Source organism: Sphaeramia orbicularis, chromosome 20, assembly GCF_902148855.1.
Source record: "Sphaeramia orbicularis chromosome 20, fSphaOr1.1, whole genome shotgun sequence".
NCBI classification, from domain to species: Eukaryota; Metazoa; Chordata; class Actinopteri; order Kurtiformes; family Apogonidae; genus Sphaeramia; species Sphaeramia orbicularis.
The window spans coordinates 32,587,540-32,609,016 of record NC_043976.1 but is presented as its reverse complement, the minus strand read 5'-3'; the positions used below and the strand labels follow the sequence as shown (position 1 = coordinate 32,609,016).

At 35.4% G+C, this 21,477-nt stretch overlaps 1 protein-coding gene across 1 annotated transcript in view; it reads left to right on the top strand.

The window, feature by feature from the left end:
* dpp6a (dipeptidyl-peptidase 6a) overlaps positions 1 to 20,341 on the top strand; it is a 395,010-nt gene extending 374,669 nt beyond the window's left edge. Inside the window, exons 20-27 of the mRNA XM_030123482.1 lie at positions 534 to 603; positions 2,065 to 2,259; positions 7,000 to 7,054; positions 8,391 to 8,490; positions 9,292 to 9,350; positions 9,437 to 9,509; positions 11,867 to 11,940; positions 19,366 to 20,341. Coding sequence (XP_029979342.1) covers positions 534 to 603; positions 2,065 to 2,259; positions 7,000 to 7,054; positions 8,391 to 8,490; positions 9,292 to 9,350; positions 9,437 to 9,509; positions 11,867 to 11,940; positions 19,366 to 19,515 — 776 coding nt within the window. The 3' untranslated portion in view covers positions 19,516 to 20,341. The remainder of the gene's footprint in view (positions 1 to 533; positions 604 to 2,064; positions 2,260 to 6,999; positions 7,055 to 8,390; positions 8,491 to 9,291; positions 9,351 to 9,436; positions 9,510 to 11,866; positions 11,941 to 19,365) is intronic.
* The last annotated feature ends 1,136 nt before the right edge of the window (positions 20,342 to 21,477 follow it).

Here is a 21,477-nt window from a genome sequence, read left to right as displayed (position 1 = left end):
AATAATAGTTCATTTGTACATCTTTTTTTAATCTTTTAATTGTTTTAGACTGTTTTAATCGATCTTCCAGGCCATTCCAAAGATTAACCCCTCTAACAGAAATACATCTACTTTTTTTTTCTTTGTTCTTGCCTGAGTTTTTTGTTTTTTGTTTTTTTTTTTTAAATGCTGGTTCCTCTGAGGTTATACTGACTTTTCCTACATTCAAACATCTCCTGGATGTAAGGAGGGAGAAGATTATTATGTGCTTTGTACATCACTACCACTGTATTAAGGTCAATAAGATCATGTATTTTCAGTAAATTAAGCTTTGTCTGTAAAAATAGAATTTGTTGGTGCATAAGTTACCCAAGTAATTCACAATAAAATCAAATGTTATGTTGTTGATTTCCCTTATCACCGATACAATACTTTCTTTAATGATGTTGACTGATGACAGTAAATATACATGACTACTGTGTGTATCTGTAATTGTGGCTTGAAAATACATGATGTAACAGACTTTTTTTTTTTTTTTTTTTTGTGCTCCACAGCTTTATCGATGCAGATTCTTAAACCTGCCGGCTTCATGGACGCATCACACTACCCCCTGCTCCTGCTTGTGTATGTATGAGCACGTTTTTTTTACAAATTGCCAATTAGCCGTGTCGACTCGGGTCCACATTTCAAAGAATTATAAGGAAATACACATCCTCATTAATGGAGATTTCCAAGGCAGGGCTATAGTGAGGCTTATAAATCTAACGTACAGACACTCTCTTGTCTGCTACTCTAGCTTGGTAATTATTACCGAGAAGCGTACCCTCCTTTTCACCCTTATTCGCTCGTCTGCATTTTATTTTCCTCAGGCCTCGGACTGTCCTATATGTTGTCTCTCTGATCTACATTCGGGCTTTTACTGTAAACTCTGCTCACTGGTTTCAGGAGGAAAACTTTGTCACTTTCTGCCTTTTTCACTTGAATGAAAGTGGTCATAACAGCGTACGACTGCATTGTCCCACATTAGGGTTATTATTAATATCTGAAATGAGGTAATCTGCATTTGTGAAAGCACCAGAGATCTGAAAACAGGGCGCATAAAAAAAATCACAACTGTATATTACTTTAATGTAATTACATACAGTGTTGTGCAAAAGTCGTAGACCAATTTATATTTGTTGGTTTAGTAAAGTTGTAATGATAGATAGATAGATAGATAGATAGATAGATAGATAGATAGATAGATAGATAGATAGATAGATAGATAGATAGATAGATAGATAGATAGATAGATAGATAGATAGATAGATAATAAGCAACAAAACAAGTACAAAATTAACAAAATATGGAACAAAATGAACAAAAATGCACAAATGAACGAACAAAATGAATAAAAATGATGAACTTAAGCACCAAAATCAATAAATTAACATGAAATAAATAAAAACTGACCAAAATGAACTGAAAGAAACAAAAATAAATAGCACAATGAACAAAGATGGATGGATGGATGGATGGATGGATGGATGGATGGATGGATGGATAGATAGATAGATAGATAGATAGATAGATAGATAGATAGATAGATAGATAGATAGATAGATAGATAGATAGATAGATAGATAGATAGATAGATAGATAATAAGCAACAAAACAAGTACAAAATTAACAAAATATGGAACAAAATGAACAAAAATGCACAAATGAATGAACAAAATGAATAAAAATGATGAACTTAAGCACCAAAATCAATAAATTAACATGAAATAAATAAAAACTGACCAAAATGGGCAAGAAAATGAACTGAAAGAAACAAAAATAAATAGCACAATGAACAAAGATGGATGGATGGGTGGGTGGATGGATGGATGGATGGATGGATGGATGGATGGATGGATGGATGGATAGATAGATAGATAGATAGATAGATAGATAGATAGATAGATAGATAGATAGATAGATAGATAGATAGATAGATAGATAGACATTTTTTGCATGTTCGAAATAAATCAATCAATCAATCAAATCAAATCAAAACAATGATATAAGCAGCTAAACCGTTGTTAATATTTTGCATTTGTTCAGTGATGGGACCCCTGGTGGCCAGATGGTGTCAGAACAGTTCCACATGGACTGGGCCACGGTGCTGGTGAGCAGTTTTGGAGCCATCGTGGTTCGCTGCGACGGACGAGGCAGTGGTTACCAGGGAACCAACCTGCTCCACAGGATCCAGAAGAAACTGGGGGTGTTTGAGGAACAGGATCAGAAGGAGGCGCTCAAGTAAGTAGACACCGGCTTATCAAACATTTGTATACTGAGCAAAAATATAAGTAAGTAAATTTTATTTATAGAGCACTCTTCAAAGTGCTTTATCAAATCAAATCAAAATCAGATCAAATTTACAGAAACCCAACAGAATCCTCCGGGAGTAAACACTTGTGATTGGTGACAGTGGCGAGGAAAAACTTCCCTTTAACAGCAGAAACCTGGAGCAGACCCAGACTCCTGAAGGGTTAAAGAGCGAGAGTAAAGGAGGAGAAAAGAGAGTGATAGAGATATAGAGAGACTGGGGGAGAGGGGGGAGGTAGGGGGAGTACATGTAACACTGTAAAGTAGCAACTTTACATTGCGAATATGTAAACGCACCATGTACAGTATTTGTGTAACACGAGACGCACGGCCAAAATGAGTTCATGATGTCTTATAACACTGGTCTACAAGGAAAATGCTTCCAGAATAAAAGTAACAAAATTTTACCACGTGAGAGTCACTGATAAAGAAAAATTAAGTCAAAAATGCTGGTTGGCTGAACTTTCCAAGATACAGTCTTGGGTCAAAATGTGAAATTCAAGAATTAAGGAGAGAATGGGTTTGACTCAAAAGGAATCTTTGTCTCAGAGCTACAAGATCTACTTCAAAACACTGTCTGCACATTAGAATACATTCACTTTACAGGTTCTATTTAGTGGAAGATTTATAAAACTATTATATAAATGTACATAAACCCCACATACAGGGTGGGGAAGCAAAATTTACAATATTTTGAGGCAGGGATTGAAAGACAGTGTATGACCAATTAGTTTATTGAAAGTCATGAGAATTTATTTGCCACAAGAAAATGTACATAATAGAAAATGTTTTTATTCTATGTGTCCTCCTTCTTTCTCTATAACTGCCTTCACACGCTTCCTGAAACTTGCGCAAGTGTTCCTCAAATATTCGGGTGACAACTTCTCCCATTCTTCTGTAATAGAAGACTTTCTCCAGACTTTCTCGTAATAATTTTGCTCATACTCATTCTCTTCTTTCCATTATAAACAGTCTTTATGGACACTCCAACTATTTTTGAAATCTCCTTTGGTGTGACGAGTGCATTCAGCAAATCACACACTCTTTGACGTTTGCTTTCCTGATTACTCATATGGGCAAAAGTTTATGAAAAGGTATGGATAATAGTGTTAGGTATGATTATGACATCAATATATGTTTGGTTTCAAAACAACTGACGTAGTGCCTGCTGAGAAAAAACAACTAAATGTTCATTGTAAATTTTGCTTCCCCACCCTGTATGTGTAATAACACTTCATCATATACCTTGAAAACATCAGCAAACCGGCACTTTTGTCATTTATTTTCCAATTAATCTTATTAAAATACGTAACATTTAGCACATTTAATGTCTGAAGGAAATCATTTCTAAAAAAAATTGTAGACCAGTGTTATTGTTAGACATGGTTAATTCTCTCGACTAATAAACGAACTTTGTGTCCATCTCTTGTTCGGTGGTCTAGTGATTCCACCCGCAACACAGGTGTAGCATGTCCAGACGCTGCTCAAACAGCATTAACAGTATTCAGGTCCTCCTTATACTGGACACCTCAAAATGTCCCATTTCCTCAGATGTCACCATGCCACAGATGTCGCAAATCATGCAGGAATGGTTCCGGATAATATCCCATATGTGTGTGGCTCTCAAAGAGGAGTGGAATAACATTCCACAGGCCACAGCTGACGATATTGTCAACTCAATGAGAAAACGATGTGTTGCTCTATGGCAGGGGTGTCAAACTCATGTTAGTTCAGGGGCCACATAAAGCCCAGTATGGCCTGCAGTGGGCCGGATCATTAAAATAATAACATAATAATACATAAATAATATCAATTCCAAAAGTTGTATGTCTTATTTCTATGTTTTAGAGTGAAAAAAGTAAGATTATAGTATCAAAATTTCTACATCTACAAACTATCTTTTAAAAAAATACGGAAAAGCATGAACCATGGCCAAAATGAAATTTATTTTTTTTTTAAAAGTGCAATTTTAACCATTTATGCCATTATTTGGCCTCAGCTTCTCATTTTTACATGTTCATTACAATGTACAGGTCACAGTGGATCTACAAATACACAAAACATTTAATAACAGACAGAATATTGGTACAATTACTCTTAAATCTCTTAAGACATTTCAGGTTGTTCATATTTGTTCAGGTTTTTCACATTTTTTGTAAAAGGCTGGTCTGTAAATGTTAACATTTTTGTGTAATTGTACTTTTTTTACACTAAAACAAAGAGAAAAATATTTGGTTTTCGTTATTACCACCGCCAAGGAGGTTATGTTTTTGCCAGGGTTTGTTTGTTTGTTTGTTTGTCTGTCCGTTAGTGTGCAACATAACTCAAAAAGTTATGGACAGATTTGGATGAAATTTTCAGGGTTTGTTGGAAATGGGATAAGGAAGAAATGATTAAATTTTGGTGGTGATCGGGGGTGGGGGGGGCCCACGGGGGGGGCACAGACCAGAAAATTTCATCCAAATCTGTCCATAACTTTTTGAGTTATGTTGCACACTAACAGACAGACAAACAAACAAACAAACCCTGGCAAAAACATAACCTCCTTGGCGTGGGGGGGCCCACGGGGGGGGCCACTGATCAGCCTTGGTGGAGGTCTGCGCTCTCCAAGTGCTTCTAGTTTGTTTGTCTGTTTGTTTGTTTGTTTGTTTGTCTGTCCGTTAGTGTGCAACATAACTCAAAAAGTTATGGACAGATTTGGATGAAATTTTCAGGGTTTGTTGGAAATGGAATAAGGAAGAAATGATTAAATTTTGGTGGTGATCGGGGGTGGGGGGCCCACGGGGGGGGCCACTGATCAGCCTTGGCGGAGGTCTGCGTTCTCTGAGTGCTTCTAGTTATGTTAGTAATTTACTGGTCTGACCACTTTATGTCTATATCTAAATTTATTTTGACATCCTTGATTGTTAATATCTTTAGTATAATTTTTGTATTTCACTAATTCATCCCGCGGGCCGGATTGGACCCTTTGGTGGGCCGGTTTTGGCCCCCGGGCCGCATGTTTGACACCCCTGCTCTACGGGAAACCAATGGTGGACACATGAGATATGGAGTTGGGATTTCTTTCACCCGGCCCCCACTGTGTCCACACGAATGTCCCTGAATCCCAGATGCCACTATCATGTTCCAGCAGACAGTGATCTGTACAATGATCAACAGAATAAACTGTGTGCGATGTAATATATTGTGCAACATTTAATGCTATTAAAATGTAAAGTGTCACATGGTGCATTTATATTTTTGCTCAGTGTATATTAGGGATGTAATGATTACCGGTATAATGATAAACTGCGGTAAAATTGCCAACGGTTAGTATTACCTTTTAAATTCTAATTGTCATGATAACCGTGTTTGATTACTGCACTTTTCTGGAGAAAACGCCTAAAGATATGCTTTTATGTCAAATATTTGAGTATAGTTTTAATTTATTACAATTTTGATTTGATATACCTCATATTTGGAAATAATATTCACTTTTAAAGTCTTTGAGGACGTTCATTAAACAGCTTTGTGTTATTTATGCAATAAATTATATACATTTTTCAAATCAGATTTTATATATTTTTTGAGTTTTTTGTCCTTTTATGGTTTTATAGCAGGTTGAAGTGAAAAAATAATAGACAGATGATATAAATGAAGTTGTGCTGAAAAAAAAAGATACCAAACATGGGTATAGTAAACATTTGTTGAACATTTGTATAAAGGCAAAATCAAAAGTACTCAAAAATGGCCAACAGAAGATACATTGCACCAATTACTTTATTTGTTTTTTTGTTTTTTTAATACAGCTTGGTTAAATTCTTTCAGTGTGTGTATTGTACTTTTTGAACATTTTTAGCACAATTTCAACAATACCGTGATAATAATGATAACCATGATAATTTTGGTCACAATAACCGTGATATAAAGTTTTCATACCGTTACATCCCTAGTGTATATATTTCCATGCATTGAAACTGGGAAGAATTCATTTATTTACAGGATGCTTACACAGGTCTTGAAAGTCTTAAAAAAATATGGAATTTTGAAACGCAGTCTCATTCCAGGTTTTGCGTGTAACCCATCGTGTCCACTTGCATTACATGTAGAACCTGCCTATGTTAATACAAATAAATTGTGAGTGATTTTGCAACAGCGGTCATTTTTGTCAAACACTCTGCCTTACATAATTAGTTGGATTCCCAAAATTGACCTGTGAGAGAGTAAAAACTTAATAGAAAAAATGATTTTTGTCTCCTTTTTGAGATTTTTGTATAAAAAAAAATAAAAAAATTTGTTTTGTCTGAAAAATAGTTTCTCTTTTATCTCAGTAAATATTTATTTTTCAAATAGACCCAAAGTGCTTCCAAACTTGCTTCATAACATTAGTCTACATCTGGTTTGAATATTTAGCCCTTATGTCCTGTTTTTAGGGACCAGTTTCAGAGAATGTAGCTGAGTGGTTAAGACCGGTTTAAGGTTTAACTATGAGGGCTGTTGTACTGGTATTTATATGAATGTACAGTCATAAAATTGATGAAAAATGCCTTAAAAAACGTCTTAAAAAGTCATAAATGTGGCTTCTTCAAACCTCCAGATACCACAGTGAACATAAAACACCTCCTAAAACGCTTGTAAAAATCCGATCTCAGGTCAGATCAACTCAAGTGACCTATGTTCATCTTTTTCCAGCGTTATTCTGAAAGAGCAGTACATTGACAAAACCAGAGTTGGAGCTTTTGGAAAGGTAAGTGTTCCATCCTGCAACTTTTCCTGTTTTTATACAAACTTTCACCTGAATGCTTTTACTAAAAATCCAACCTGGTTTCTACAGTATTTACACAGGGTGACACAAAAAAACAGGAACTTTTTAACAATCCAATAAAACCAAGAGTGATGGAAGAAAAATATTTTATTCATAGTAATTGAAACCTTAAAACATGCCATTTAAGGAACAATGATGGAATTTTCATTTTTTAAAAATTACTTCCTGTAGATGGCGTCCTCCTGTACGAATGCATTCTCGAAATCTGCTGTTGAGATTCCTTACTGACCGCTGCAACATCTCAGCTGGGATACTGTGAATTTCATCCTGAATTCTCTGTTTTAACTCATCCAGAGTTCTTGGTGGAATCGTGTACACTTTACTCTTCAGATAGCCCCACAAGAAAAAATCACAAACGGACAAATCTGGCGATCTAGGGGGCCAGGGAACGTTACCGAATCTTGAGATCACACGGTTGCTGAACAATTCTCGCACAGCCGCCAATGGTTACTAAAATGGGGGTGTGTTTACTTGCTCAAGGTCACTGTCTCGCAGTGCTGCCACTTGCTCATGTCTGCCAATACGCACTTCAAAAATTCACTTTTTTTTGGGTCACCCTGTAATTTTTAAAAAATGAAAATTCCATCATTGTTTTGTTATGGAAATGTTCAACTGATAACCCACACACAAAGAGGAGGAGAGAAAGTTAGAGTTAAAATAAATAAATGGATTTATTGAGAAGTCAATCACAGAGAAACTCTGTAAGTGAAGTCTGATTAAACAAGAGAAAACTAAAGATTATATAGAACCAAATCCAACCCCCTCAAACTATGATGTCATTCCTTACGTACCTCGTACCACCCCATACTACTCCGTCTCTGCTCCGTGAAGAGGTCATGATGACCTCTTCACTCTAACCTTGCTTGGATCCTATCTGGAGTGCAGGCGCCATCCTCTATCTACACATTCAGACATTTAGGTGTTTGGGTTTTAACTCAAGGCAAGAACTCCATTCCTGGGTTGGGGGTGTTACAGAGTGGTAAACATCACACATAATGAATAATGACTCAGCATTAAAAGAAGATGTACTAACAGTATAAAATATAAAGAGTATAAAATATAAAAAGTAAATTTTTCCACCACAGTTTCTTAAATGGCATGGTTTAAGGTTTCAATTACTATGAATAAAATATTTTTCTTCCATCACTCTTGGTTTTATTGGATTGTTAAAAAGTTCCCATTTTTTTGTGTCACCCTGTACATCCAAAACAACCCAGATGCTGCTTATTGAAAAACCTCACCTATTATTGTTTCTCAGGTGTATGGAGGCTATGTGACGAGTCTGTTACTCAGCGGCGAGGAGTCTCCTGTAAAGTGTGGAGCTGTTCTCTCACCCATCACTGACTTTGAATTATATGGTAAGGTGTGCTCGCGTGTGCACTGAATTTTAAGTGTGTTTACTCACATGCAAAACACTGTGCCGCTGTAAAGTTTGTAGTAAACAAACGCTTAGAGTCTGTGCATAATCAATCCATCGCCACACAGTCAGGAAATAATGAAAAAGACACCGTCATATATTGTCTGTGCATAACCTGAGGTATCATTTAATTTTGCAGCTCGAAGCTATTTCCGCGCCTGTGATTTACATGTATGGACAATATGTGTTAGGAAAAAAAAAGATGAGCTTATTCACCTTTTCAGTGTGATGGCACAGAAACACCTCGAACCCCAATCATAACATTTCCAGGCGACGCTGAGTACGCCAGCCTCACCTCCGCTGCCAAAGGAATAAAATGTGTGAAATGTAAAATTGTGTCTATCTGTAGAGAGACAGAAAGCGAGAGGGAGAGCGACGATGCTCTTCTGGCTGTAGGCGCATTGAGTCAGGAAACTGCAAATTGAGGAGGAGCCCAGCTTCACGGTGTGACTGATTTCCCATCTATTTGATTTCACTCGTTTTTGCCAGAGGGGGTGAGAGACATGTCATGACGCTGTATAAGTTTGGAATTGCAAATGAAGACAGACCCGCAACAGCTACGGAGACTAAAAGAATATGGAGATGGGTGAATACATTTGAATATAGAGGAGGAAAACCTGGAAATTGATCCGCTCAAAACGGTCATAGAAGCGGACCCGAAATGACATATCAGTTGTTACCGAGGAGATTCTTCGGATGTTAAAGCGTTGCATTAATTGAAAGTTTTCTCCTCCCTCTGCAGCCTCAGCGTTTTCAGAGAGATATCTTGGCCTACCTAAACCCGATCCCAGAGCATACACAGTGAGCTTTAATTGCATTGATTACATTTCACATCCACAGTTTTGCAGGATTTTTCCTCAAATAATTGTGTTTCCATCTCTCCTCAGATGGCGAATTTAGAACACAGAGCATCCCAGTTTATGGACAAGAAGTTTCTTATTGTTCATCCAACTGCTGATGGTTAGTCGACATTTTTGTGATCATGTTTGTTTGATTGTTTATTACACCCCCACCCCACCCCACCCCCCCAGCCCTGAAGGAGAGGCAAGGAGTATTGATTTTGGTTTGGTTTGTTTCTTCATTGTTAACACTCTAGCATCAAAACTATTGGTTGAATTCATACCAAATTTGGTTTATATATTGCCAGTAACCCAAAATATACATCTTTACATTTTGGGATCAGTAGGTCAAAGTTGACATTTTTTATGAATTTTTAACATCTTTTTTTTTCCCCCATTTACTTATAATGGGCGACATTTCAATTGTCTGTGGCAGCAAAACTGTTGGTTGAATTCATACCAAATTTGGTTTATAGATTGCCAGTCACCCAGAATAGATCTCGTTACATTTTGGGAAAAATAGGTCAATGTTCATATTTTTTATGAATTTTTTTTTTTTGATTTTCCCCCCCATTTACTTATAATGGGCGAAATTTCAATTGTCTGTAGCAGCAAAAGTATTGATTGAATTTATACCAAATTTGGTTTATAGATGGCCAGTGACCCAGAATAGAGGTCATTACATTTTGGGATCAGTAGGTCAAAGTTCACATTTTGAATGAATTTTTAAAATCTTTTTTTTCCCCATTTACTTATAATGGGTAAAATTTCAAATGTCTGTAGCAGCAAAACTATTGGTTGAATTCATACCAAATTTGGTTTCTAAATTACCAGTGACCCAGAATAGATCTCATTACATTTTGGAAAAAGTAGGTCAAAGTTCACATTTTTTATGAATTTTTAAAATCTTATTTTTTCCAATTATAATGGTCGACATTTCCGATGTCTGTATCAGCAAAACTTTTGGTTAAATTCATACCAGATTTGGTTTATAGATTGCCAGTGACCCAAAATAGATGTGGTTACATTTTGGGAAAAGTAGGTCAAAGTTCAAATTTTTAATGAATTTTTAAAATCTTTTTTGTCCCCATTTACTTATAATAGGCAAAATTTCAAATGTCTGCAGCAGCAAAACTATTGGTCGAATTCATATGAAATTTGGTTTATAAATTACCAGTGACCCAGAATAGACGTAGTTACATTTTGGGAAAAGTAGGTCAAAGTTCAAATTTTTGCTGAATTTTTTTTACATCTTTTTTTTTTCTCCCATTTACTTATAATGGCCGAGATTTCACATGTCTGTAGCAGCAAAACTATTGGTTGAATTCATACCAAATTGGGTTTATAGATTGCCAGTACCCCACAATAGATGTCATTTCATTTTGGGAAAAGCAAGTCAAACTTAAAATTTTTGATAATTTTTTTTACATCTTTTTTTTCTCCCATTTACTTATAATGGGCGACATTTCAAATGTCAATGAAAACATCAATTTTGTTTCAATTTACTTCAAACTTGGCACATATATAGAGGCAATTGATATGTTGACATCAGCACACGCATAGACATGATGACATCAGATGCCAATACATGTGAGAGGCGGGGTTTGTTGTGCCTGGCACCACTTGTTTATGTATTTATTTCAAAAGATAAAAGAAAAACACAGAAAAATCAAATCTCATTTTACATGTCAACAAATTGACCACATTATGAATGAAAAGGAGCAAAAAGGTAAACAATCTTATATTTTCTGCCCCATATTAACAAAATACATGTGCGTTTACACATAAATATACACATTAGTAATTCCAAACAGAATTGTGAAATCAACTTGTTAATACAATATCTGCCATCACTTACCACTGCAATTCATCATTTGCAAAAGGATTTTTTTTTAAGAAATCAAACACTTTATTCTTTAATTTCTCATTTTTTTAACTTTAACCTAACAGCCAGGCACTACAGAAAGGAAACACTGGACAAAAAAGATTAAAATCAGCATAAAAGATGCAAATTATAAATAAAAATAACCTTATAGACACCCTTGCCTTCAACAAAAGTTCCTTGTACATTTTTTTAAGTGAATAATTTTTACACATTCTTTCAACTTCTTCTTCAGATTGTTTCACAAAATCACGCGCGTGTTTTTCATTGAGTGTTTTTTTTTTTTATTAAATTCTCCTAAGTTATACCCCCTCTGTCTTTCTATAAACCTTTTTTTTTTTTTTTTTGTATATGGATTATTTACTGCCTTGTACATGATTTATGCAATCTTGAATTTGACCAGATCTTTAAATTTCAGTTTGTTTGCCTGTAAAAATAGTGGATTAGTGTGATTTTCCCACCATGTTAACTGACTTTATTACTCTTTTTTTGCGCTGTGCATAATGGATGTCGGGTGTTTTTGTATATGTTGTTTATATCTTCTCACAGTAACTTGAAGTGCTTATAATTTGATATCTGTTGTGTTGTTTTCCCAGAAAAAGTCCATTTCCAGCACACAGCAAAATTCATTGCTCGGCTTATTAATGAAAAGGCCAACTATACTTTACAGGTATGTGGCTTTTGCTCTTCTACTCTGATGTTCATCCAGTTTCTATACACTCGTTTTACTGTTCCTGGTTCAGTGTTTTTCCAACCTCTGGGAGGTTTGGGCTCCCACTGGGATCCCACAGCAGGCAGAGGATTAGCCCTCACAATGCCTTCATGCCATATAATGAGCTTATGAGACCGTCTTGGGCATCCTGCATTACCACCAGGACTAATCCAATTAACACACAATGTAGCGCTGCTGAATGTTCATCTCAGCTCATTACTGACCAATGTACACAGAGTACAGATTTATTTCACTTATTGTCAGGTAGTTCACACGATAACTGATGCTGAAAAATGACTAAATTAATTTGCCTGCATTTCAGTAATTGGATACACCCACACTGGCCACTTTATTAGGCACGTCTATTCAGCTGCATGTTAATATAAATAACAGGCCAATCACATGACAGCAAATCAATATATTTAGGCGAGTAGACAATGGACATTTGCACAAAACTTTACTGATATGTAATAAATGTCGAAAAAATAGAAGTGCGTAATGTCAGTTTTTCTATTAAATCACAACTTTGTTTATTATTGCGAGATGATATGAGAAGTCATTTCATAAACATGGCGAAAAATACGTAAATATCATGTTGATTATTATGAATATTAAGTGATTTTGAAAGAAAACTGTGGAAAATGGCTAGATATCAGCTCTTAAATTAAACTCTTAAGAGCTATTTTTGTTATGATTATATTTGTCCAAACAAATGTACCTTTAGCATTAAAACGAACTAGAAATTGAAGAAAACAAGGGTGGTCTAATAATTTTTTCCCAGTCTAAATCAGGTATAAAGACCCAAACATCCACCAGCAACTGAAATCATTTACTGTTATAAAATGTGAAGTACGTGTTGATCCACTATTACTATTAATCCATGTAAATAATTAGTGTAAAATGCAGTTTGTCATCTTTTCATGGCCATCAGATATGACTCATTTGGATATTCACTGATTTTCAATGCAAAATACAGACCATAATATAAGAATAAATGCTGAGAAATCATATAAGAAGAGAGAAAAATATTTGAGACCTGCCACAAATATAGCACTGGGTCTTTATGGGTTAATTTCCTGTCTGGCAGTTTTCATGATATTTGAAGAAAAGTGGGGTGTTCCATATTTTATACAGAAGTCTGGAAATAAATGTTGCAAAAACAATAAGCTAAAGATGACCTAAGACACCTGGACAGCTAAATTTGATCTGCAGTGGGCCGGACCAGAAAAATAATAACATAATAACCTATAAATAATGACAACTCCACATTTTTGTCTTTGTTTTAGGGTAAAAAAACCCAAAACATTAAATTATGAAAATACTTACTTTTATAAACTATCCCAAAAAAAAAAAAAAAAAAAAAAAAACTTTAAAAATTAAAATTAAAAAATGTAAGAAAATTTAGTACAATTTTAACAATATTCTGCGTCCACTTCTCATTTCTACATGTGCATTATGGATCAGACACTAAACACTGAGGAACAGTGAGGAACAGGCAGAAAAATTGTTAAAATTGTGCTTGATTTTCTTTAGACATTTCAGGTTGTTACAGGATAGTTTGGAAATGTAAATATTTTCATAATTTAATGTTATTTTTTTGCACTAAAGCAAAGAAAAATCTTGCTTAATTCAAGACCCAGAATAGATGTGATTACATTTTGGGAAAAAGTAAGTCATTTCAAGCAGAATTGTGAAATCAACCTTTTAATACAGCATCACTTACCGCTGCAATTCATCATTTGCAAAAGGATTTTTTTTTTAAGAAATCAAACAATTTATTCTTTAATTTCTCACTTTTTTAACTTTAACCTAACAGCCAGGCACTGCAGAAAGGAAACACTGGACTGGACTGTGCTGTATATCTACAGTTGTGGAAAAAAATGATTAGACCACCCTTGTTTTCTTCAATTTCTTGTTCATTTTAATGCCTGGTACAACTAAAGGTACATTTGTTCGGACAAATATAATGATAACAACAAAAATAGCTCATAAGAGTTTAATTTCAAATCTTTAATCCTAGCCTACAAAATTCTCCGTGGGTCTGCTCCTGTCTACTTAGGTGCACTAATAAAAGCTTATGTCGCCCCACGACCACTCCGCTCATCTGGGGAACGTAGTCTGGTGGTCCCCAGACCTTGTACAAGACAATCCAGGCTCTTTTCATGGGTCGTTCCACGTTGGTGGAATGCTCTACCAAGTGCTACAAGAACAGAGTCATCCCTGCCTATCTTCAAGAAGCTCCTGAAGACCCAGCTCTTCCGAGAGCACCTCCTATCCTAGCACTTTCAAACATTCCATTTTAAATATTTTAATAAGGTTTTTCCCAGGACAACCACAGATTCTTTCACGATTATCTCTGGACCTGCTGCGGTGGTCCGGCCTCTTCCCTGCCCTCATCATCACCACTCACTTATCCTCAACCGCCTCCATGTGTCTCCCCCTTCTCCCCCTCTCCCCCAGTCTCTATCTCTATCGCTCTCTCTTTTTCCCCTTCTCTACTCTCTCTCTTTAACCCCAACTGGTCCAGGCAGACGGCCATCCTCCAGGAGTCTGGGTCTGCTCCAGGTTTCTGCTGTTAAAGGGAAGTTTTTCCTCGCCACTGTCACCAGTCACAAGTGTTTGCTCCTGGAGGATTCTGTTGGGTTTCTGTAAATTGACTTAGAGTCTGGTTTTGACCAACTCTATATATAAAATGTCAAGAGATAACTTTTTTGTGATCTGGCGCTATATAAATAAAATTTGATTGATTGAGTGATTTAATTGGTTTTCCCCTGTAAGTCGCTTTGGAAAAAAGCGTCTGCCAAATGCGTAAACATAAACATAAACATAATTTCAGAGCTAATATCTATCCATTTTCCATGTTTTCTTGATAGTAACCAAAATCACTTCAGTTCTTACATCAATAGCTATGACAAAAACGGGGCTTTTTTAGACATTCCATGTTTTCTTTTCTGTCTGTTTTAGTCACATGACACACACAGGAGTTAGTACCTGATTGCATAACCATTGTTTTTGATGACTTTTGATGGTCTGATAACACTGGGTTACAAAAGAATGTTTTTTGCAAGTTGTCTTGGTTTTTTCAACTGAATTAGGACCATTTTGCACCACTAAATCCAAAAATGACATCTGTTTTTCTCAATCAGGTCAGGTTTTTTTGCTAATTTGATTTTGAAAAATTTGATCTTCTCACAAAATATAATAATTAATACCAAAACAAGATTGGTAAGCACACTTTATGAAACTTGTGACTTGATTCCTGTTAGGTACAATGGTGTATTCACCGCAAATGTAGCAGAATACGTCAGGTTTATTTTTGCAAGATCTTCTAGTCGAAGCCATTTCATTCACCTGTAATATTAAAAAAAACATTAATCATAAATTGGCAAAAGTAAAATCTTCAGAACTCATTTATTGCAAGACATATGAAAGAATTTTGTATCATATGATGTGAAAATGCCCATAAATGTAAGCAAAAATGTTCAAAAGCCAATATGTAGCATAGTTCAGAAAGTTGACCTGATTGAGCAAAATTAATGTGATTTTTGGATTCAGCACACCAAAATGATCCTAAATCAGCTCAAAAAACTTAAACAATAAATTTGTTGTTGACCAGTGTAATTTTTTCTGTAACTGTAAGTATTTTCAGCTATTTTAAACATTTTTTTCAGACAAAAAACATTTTACATACCAACTAGAAATTTACATAACCTAGATAACACTCAATATTTGGCTGACTATGTTTTTTTTTTTTTTTTTAATATTTTCTCATTATTTTCCTGATTTTAGTCTTCTACACAACAGGGATATTAAGCTATTGACCTTATATTGTATGAACAGATAATATTCATATGAGTTCATCTTGCACTTCTTAGTTTCTATAAATGAATACTACTGGGGTACGATGGCATTTCTACTTTTTGTGTTCTTAGTGGTTTTCGTTAGACACTGCCCTAGATATTGTACCGCAGCTGAACATACAGTGACAAATAACATTGAACTATATTTGATCTTTTTTTTTTTTTCCAAGGTAGAAAAATGATCAAAGTTAAATAAATCTAGACTTTTCCCATGGGTAGTTTTACTGTAGTTCAACTTCTTCCATTGGGAATGTTTCACAGTAGCTTCGCCAACGTTGACAAATGTATCAGCAAACTCCTGAAGCATATGAATACATGAATGAATGAATGCATGGATGGATTTATTTTGGGTTTTACTTCAATCATTGTACTCAGTACATCAATCATAATAAACATAAAAACCAAAAAAGGAAAAGGCTAGAAGCAAAAGCTTATTTTTTTGCCTATCCTTTTCAACTAATACACTGCTTACATCAGCTTAAATGTGTACAGCATCGAGCATTCACACCATAATATTAACAAATAAAACAAAAAAAACAAATAAACAACAAAAACACATCTGCCATCTCAATTCAATATTTCCGAATAATTTAAACCCAAAGTACTCTTTTTTTTTTTTTTTTTTTTTTTTTTAAACTTCGTCAAAGGAGTGGATAACTTAAGTCCATTCCATAATTTCACACCCACAATCCCAGGTCATCTAGATAAACAATTGTATGCATCAAGTGTTTTGAGAAAAAAAATATTACACTGATCATGTAGAGCACAGGTGTCAAACATGCGGCCCGGGGGCCAAATCCGGCCGGCCAAAGGGTTCAATCCGGCCCCTGGGATGAATTTGTGAAATGCAAAAATGACATTGAAGATATGAACAGTCAAGGATGTTAAAATCATTTTAGGTCATTTCAATCGAAAAATGATCAGACCAGTAAAATACTGTCATAATAACCTATAAATTATGAAAACTGCAAATTTTTGTCTTAGTTTTAGTGTAAAAAAGTTACATTACACAAGAATACTTACATTTACAGACTAGCCTTTTATAAAAAAAAAAAAAAAAAAGTGAATATCTGAAATCTCTTAAGAGAAGTATGTGGAATTTTAATAATATTCTGCCTGTTATTAACTGTTTTGTGTATTTTTAGATCCACATTGATCTCTAAGTTGTGATTCACATGTATAAACTAATGTGTAATATTGTTAACATTTTTCTAATATTTACAGGTTGTTCATATTTGTTCATGTTATATTTGAGTATAATTCATAGATGTAAATTTTCATTACACAATTTTACTTTTTCACTCAAAAATTTTTATCCTATTATTTATATTATTTTACTGGTCCGGCCCACTTTATATCATATTAGGCTGAATGTGACCCCTGAACTAAAATGAGTTTGACACCCCTGATGTAGAGGGTTTCAAAACTTGTGTATCAAATATGATACGTTCAGTGTTATAGGGTTTAATATAAGAAAATGCCTGATTTCTGCTGAAAGATACAGAGGATATGCATAACAAATAGTGGTAAATGACTTAGAAAACATTAAATGGAAAGGAAAGATTCATTTTGAAGTCACCACAAAACTAATTTTAAGTCTTTAACCCTTTCATGCATAGTGGTCACTCCAGTGGACAGTTCTTCTCCAGCTGTTCTCTTGTATATTCATGGGTTTTGTTGTTTTAGTTCCATCAGCCAACACAGTGAACACTAATGCATCATCCCATACACTGACATTCAAACCGTTACTATAACTTTCCTGTTCTTTTATCTAAATCAATTGCTAACTGTTATTAGACTGTAATTAACAGAGGTTTGTTTTGCATATTATCTGAGCGAGTATGTTAAAATATGAGATAACATCAGATTAGCAGCATTAACCTCCTGAGACCCAGGAAAGTGAAAATTTTAGCTTTTTTCCATGAAACAATTGTCTTGATTAGAAACTGCATAATGCAACAGTTTTTGTTTGTTTGTTTGTTTGTTTGTTGAGATATTTTTTTTTTTTTTTTTTAATTATTTTCATTTATTTATTTTTTTTAATGGAATGTCCTTTACAATGGACAGCATTTTTTTTTAAGTAAAACTGTCAAACTTTCGTCCCCTTCAGAGGACAAAAATGCATTGCTGGGTCTCAAGAGGTCAAAAATGCTTTTATTTCATAGTTTTCACACAGTATGTCAGGAAATACATGTTTCTTTGCTTCAAAAATTAAACGTATGGTGTCCAGATGAGTGGACATTTTTGTAACTCTATGAAAAATAGGTTCATAAAAAAAAAAAAAAAAAAAAAAAATCACATTGTTTTTTTCATGCCCAAAGACACTTGATTAACCCTTTCATGTCACTACAGTGGACAGTTATTCTACAGCTGTTCTCTTGTATATTCATGAGTTTTGTTGTTTTAGTTCCATATCAGTCAACACATTGGACGCTCTTGCATCATCACATACACTGCAATTCATACCATTACTGTAACTTTGGTGTTCTTTGGTGTTCTACCTGATCTACACTAACATGTTTGATTGGAAGTCAAATGCTTGTTATTAGACTATAATTAATGTAATTTTTTTTTTTTTTTTTTCAAACAAAAGTTATTTTATGTTATCTTCATGAAGTTAGTAATGATGGAGTATGATAAAATGTGAGAAAACATCAGATTAGCAGCATTTAAAAAATAAAATTAAATAAATAAATAAATAAAAATAATGGATTGGATTTATATAGCGCTTTTCTAGACACCCAAAGTACTTGTTTTTATTTCATAGATTTCACACAGTATATCAGTAAATATATGTTTCTTTGCTTGAAATATTAAATGCGTGGTGTCCAGCTGAAACTCCATGAAAAACAGGTTCATACATTTTTTTTCAAACGCATTGTTTGTTTTTTTTTAATGACTAAAGAGAAATAAAAACACTCAGGAAAAATTCTTATAATTCATGCATGAAAGGGTTAAGGTTCTCATAATTCATGCATTAAAGGGTTAAAACAGCTAATACTTTACTGGGATGTACAACCCCATAACTGCAACCCTGTCACCTCTATAACCAATGACATCGTAACAACCTAACAACGAGTTAAAGTGTACAGATACTGCATGCCTCATTGTTTTATTTTGTTTGTTTGGTTTTTTTTTTTAAACTTCGCCAAAGGAGTGGATAACTTAAGTGCATCATAAGGTCCATTCCATAATTTCACACCCACATTCAGACCTCACTTTAATCCACTCACACATTTGAAAATCTCTGAAATTCGAATTACTCTCTCTTAATTCCAAGAAACCATGACTGGTCTTTGAGACAATACTATTTTTATCCTATTTAGAAACAATTCTTTATAGCTCTTTTTAAATACATTTATGTTTGTACTTTCCTTTATCTCCTGTTCTAGATTATTCCACAAAGTCACTCCACAGCTTGTTATGCACATACTTTTCATTGTCGTTCTTACTTTATGTTCTTTAAAATTGAGCTCTCACCGTACATCACGCTAAAGTCGACACCTTCTTCTTTGTGTCTCAGATCTACCCAGACGAAGGTCACTTCATTCACAGCGAAGCGACACGGCAGCACCTCAGCCAATCCCTTGTAAATTTCTTCGAGGAATGCTTCAGGCTACCGGAGAGAGTGTTTGAGGAGGCGCTGGAGGAGGAGAACGAAGATGAGGGTTAGCTCGTCCTCGCGTGGCTCATCCTACAACCTGGAATCCTCCCCATCCATAAGTCCATTCCGCTCCCCGTGTCCAAGCACAACACTGGCGCCTAGCTGTCCACAATATGCAACTCTCATCTGTTCCCAATCAATTCGTTTTGGTTCGGTTGCTGCATTTGGATCCCCGTGTCCGCATCACTGAACCTGAGACTGCCTTTCCGAGCAGACGACGCATCTACGCCTCGTACTCATCCTCCCGTCTTCATCCGCCCCCCCCACCCCCCTCCCAAACCTCGGCCCAAAAGGTCCCTCCGGAAGAGCCGACAAAGACTGATGACCTGACACGATATTTTGGACAAACCGAAGCGAGATGGATCCGGCAGGAAGCAGTCTTCTTTAAACGATGAAAGGACCAGCTCCTCGAAAGCAGTGGAGAGAAAGCCTCGGCTCTCACACAGACTTCCGAACTGCGAGGAGAAGGAGCAGCTAACAGCACATAACTCGTTGGCTTGTATATTTATGAAAAATCAGACGCCTGGTGAGAAACACTGGACGGCGGTATTTGTAAAGGGTGTCTCGGATCATGCGGATACAGGAAATGTTACTATTTTTAAAGTTGTGAAGAACTTTTCATGTTGGACTGTGGTTGTGTCTGTTGTTCTTACAGTACATGTAAAATAGCACACAAACATTCACTCTCGGCTACTACGGATATGTTTTCTTCGGGTAATTCCGTTTGCCCTGATGTTGTTTTTATCTTGTAGTCTCATTTTATGTATTTCAGTGACGCTGACGGAACTATCAAATCTGGCAAAATGTGTAGAGGGAAAAAAAAAAAAGAAAAAAATAGAAGAAGAAAGCTTGAAATGGGTTTCACTTTCATTTTGCAGTTTTTATCGTGATACTTTGGTTTTAGTAGATGTCCTTTAAAAAACAGAAGCATTAACTTTTAGTCACTGTGCCTTACTGTGTCAGTAAAACATCCAGCTGTAGTGGGACTCCCATTATGGAGCTGCAACAAGGTTCATCGTGAAGGACTAGCTTGACATTTCTGAAAATGAGCTCATTCACTTAGAGTGGTTGGAGTAAGAGTATGAAACACATCAACCATCTGCCCAGTAAACATGAAGCTACAGCTGATTAGCTTAGATTTGCATAAAGATTGAAACAGCTAGCCTTGTGTAATCCAAGGAAAGTCAGTTTAGTCCCACCTCAAAATCTCCCTAGGGACCACATTATACCTTGTTTACTCTCAGTACACATTGACACTGACTTTGCAGTGTCTCCAGAGACACATGGAGGCAAATTTTCCCTCCAGACTAGCATTTTGCATCCGTTTTCAGTCGTTATGCTAAGATAGTTCAGGCTACCTTCATATTTAACTGACAAATCTGCCAGGTGTATCCATTTCATATCCAAATCATTCCAGCAGAAAGACTGAGACGTTTCTCGAAATGTCAAACTACTCCTTCAAATATACAATATACTGTAGAAATAGATCTTTTTTCTCTGCACACATTAGCCCTCAAAGACCTAAACAGCTGCTGGCGACCAAAAGAATCTACTGACCTAAATAACTTTTACCCATTAATCCTATCAATACTTGTAAATAATTCAGGTAAAATGATGTTTCTCACCTTTTGATGGTCATCAGATATGATCAATTTGGAACATGGAAGCGTTATCTTCTGCAACGTCGATTCAATAGTAAAACCATATAGTTTGACAAATGATAGTGGGTGTAGATGTTTGTTTTTACATTCAGTTAAAATCTTTAATTTAGTTTTTTTCTGTTTTGATATGATAACCTTTTAATTTACTTGTACAAACATCTACATGGTCAGTAATGCCCTGTTTCCACTACGTGGTATCAGCTCGACTCGGCTCAGCCTTTTTTGCGTTTCCATTACGAAAAAGGACCTGGAATCTGGTACCCGGTACTACTTTTTTGGTATCACCTCCGCCGAGGTTCCAGGACTGGGG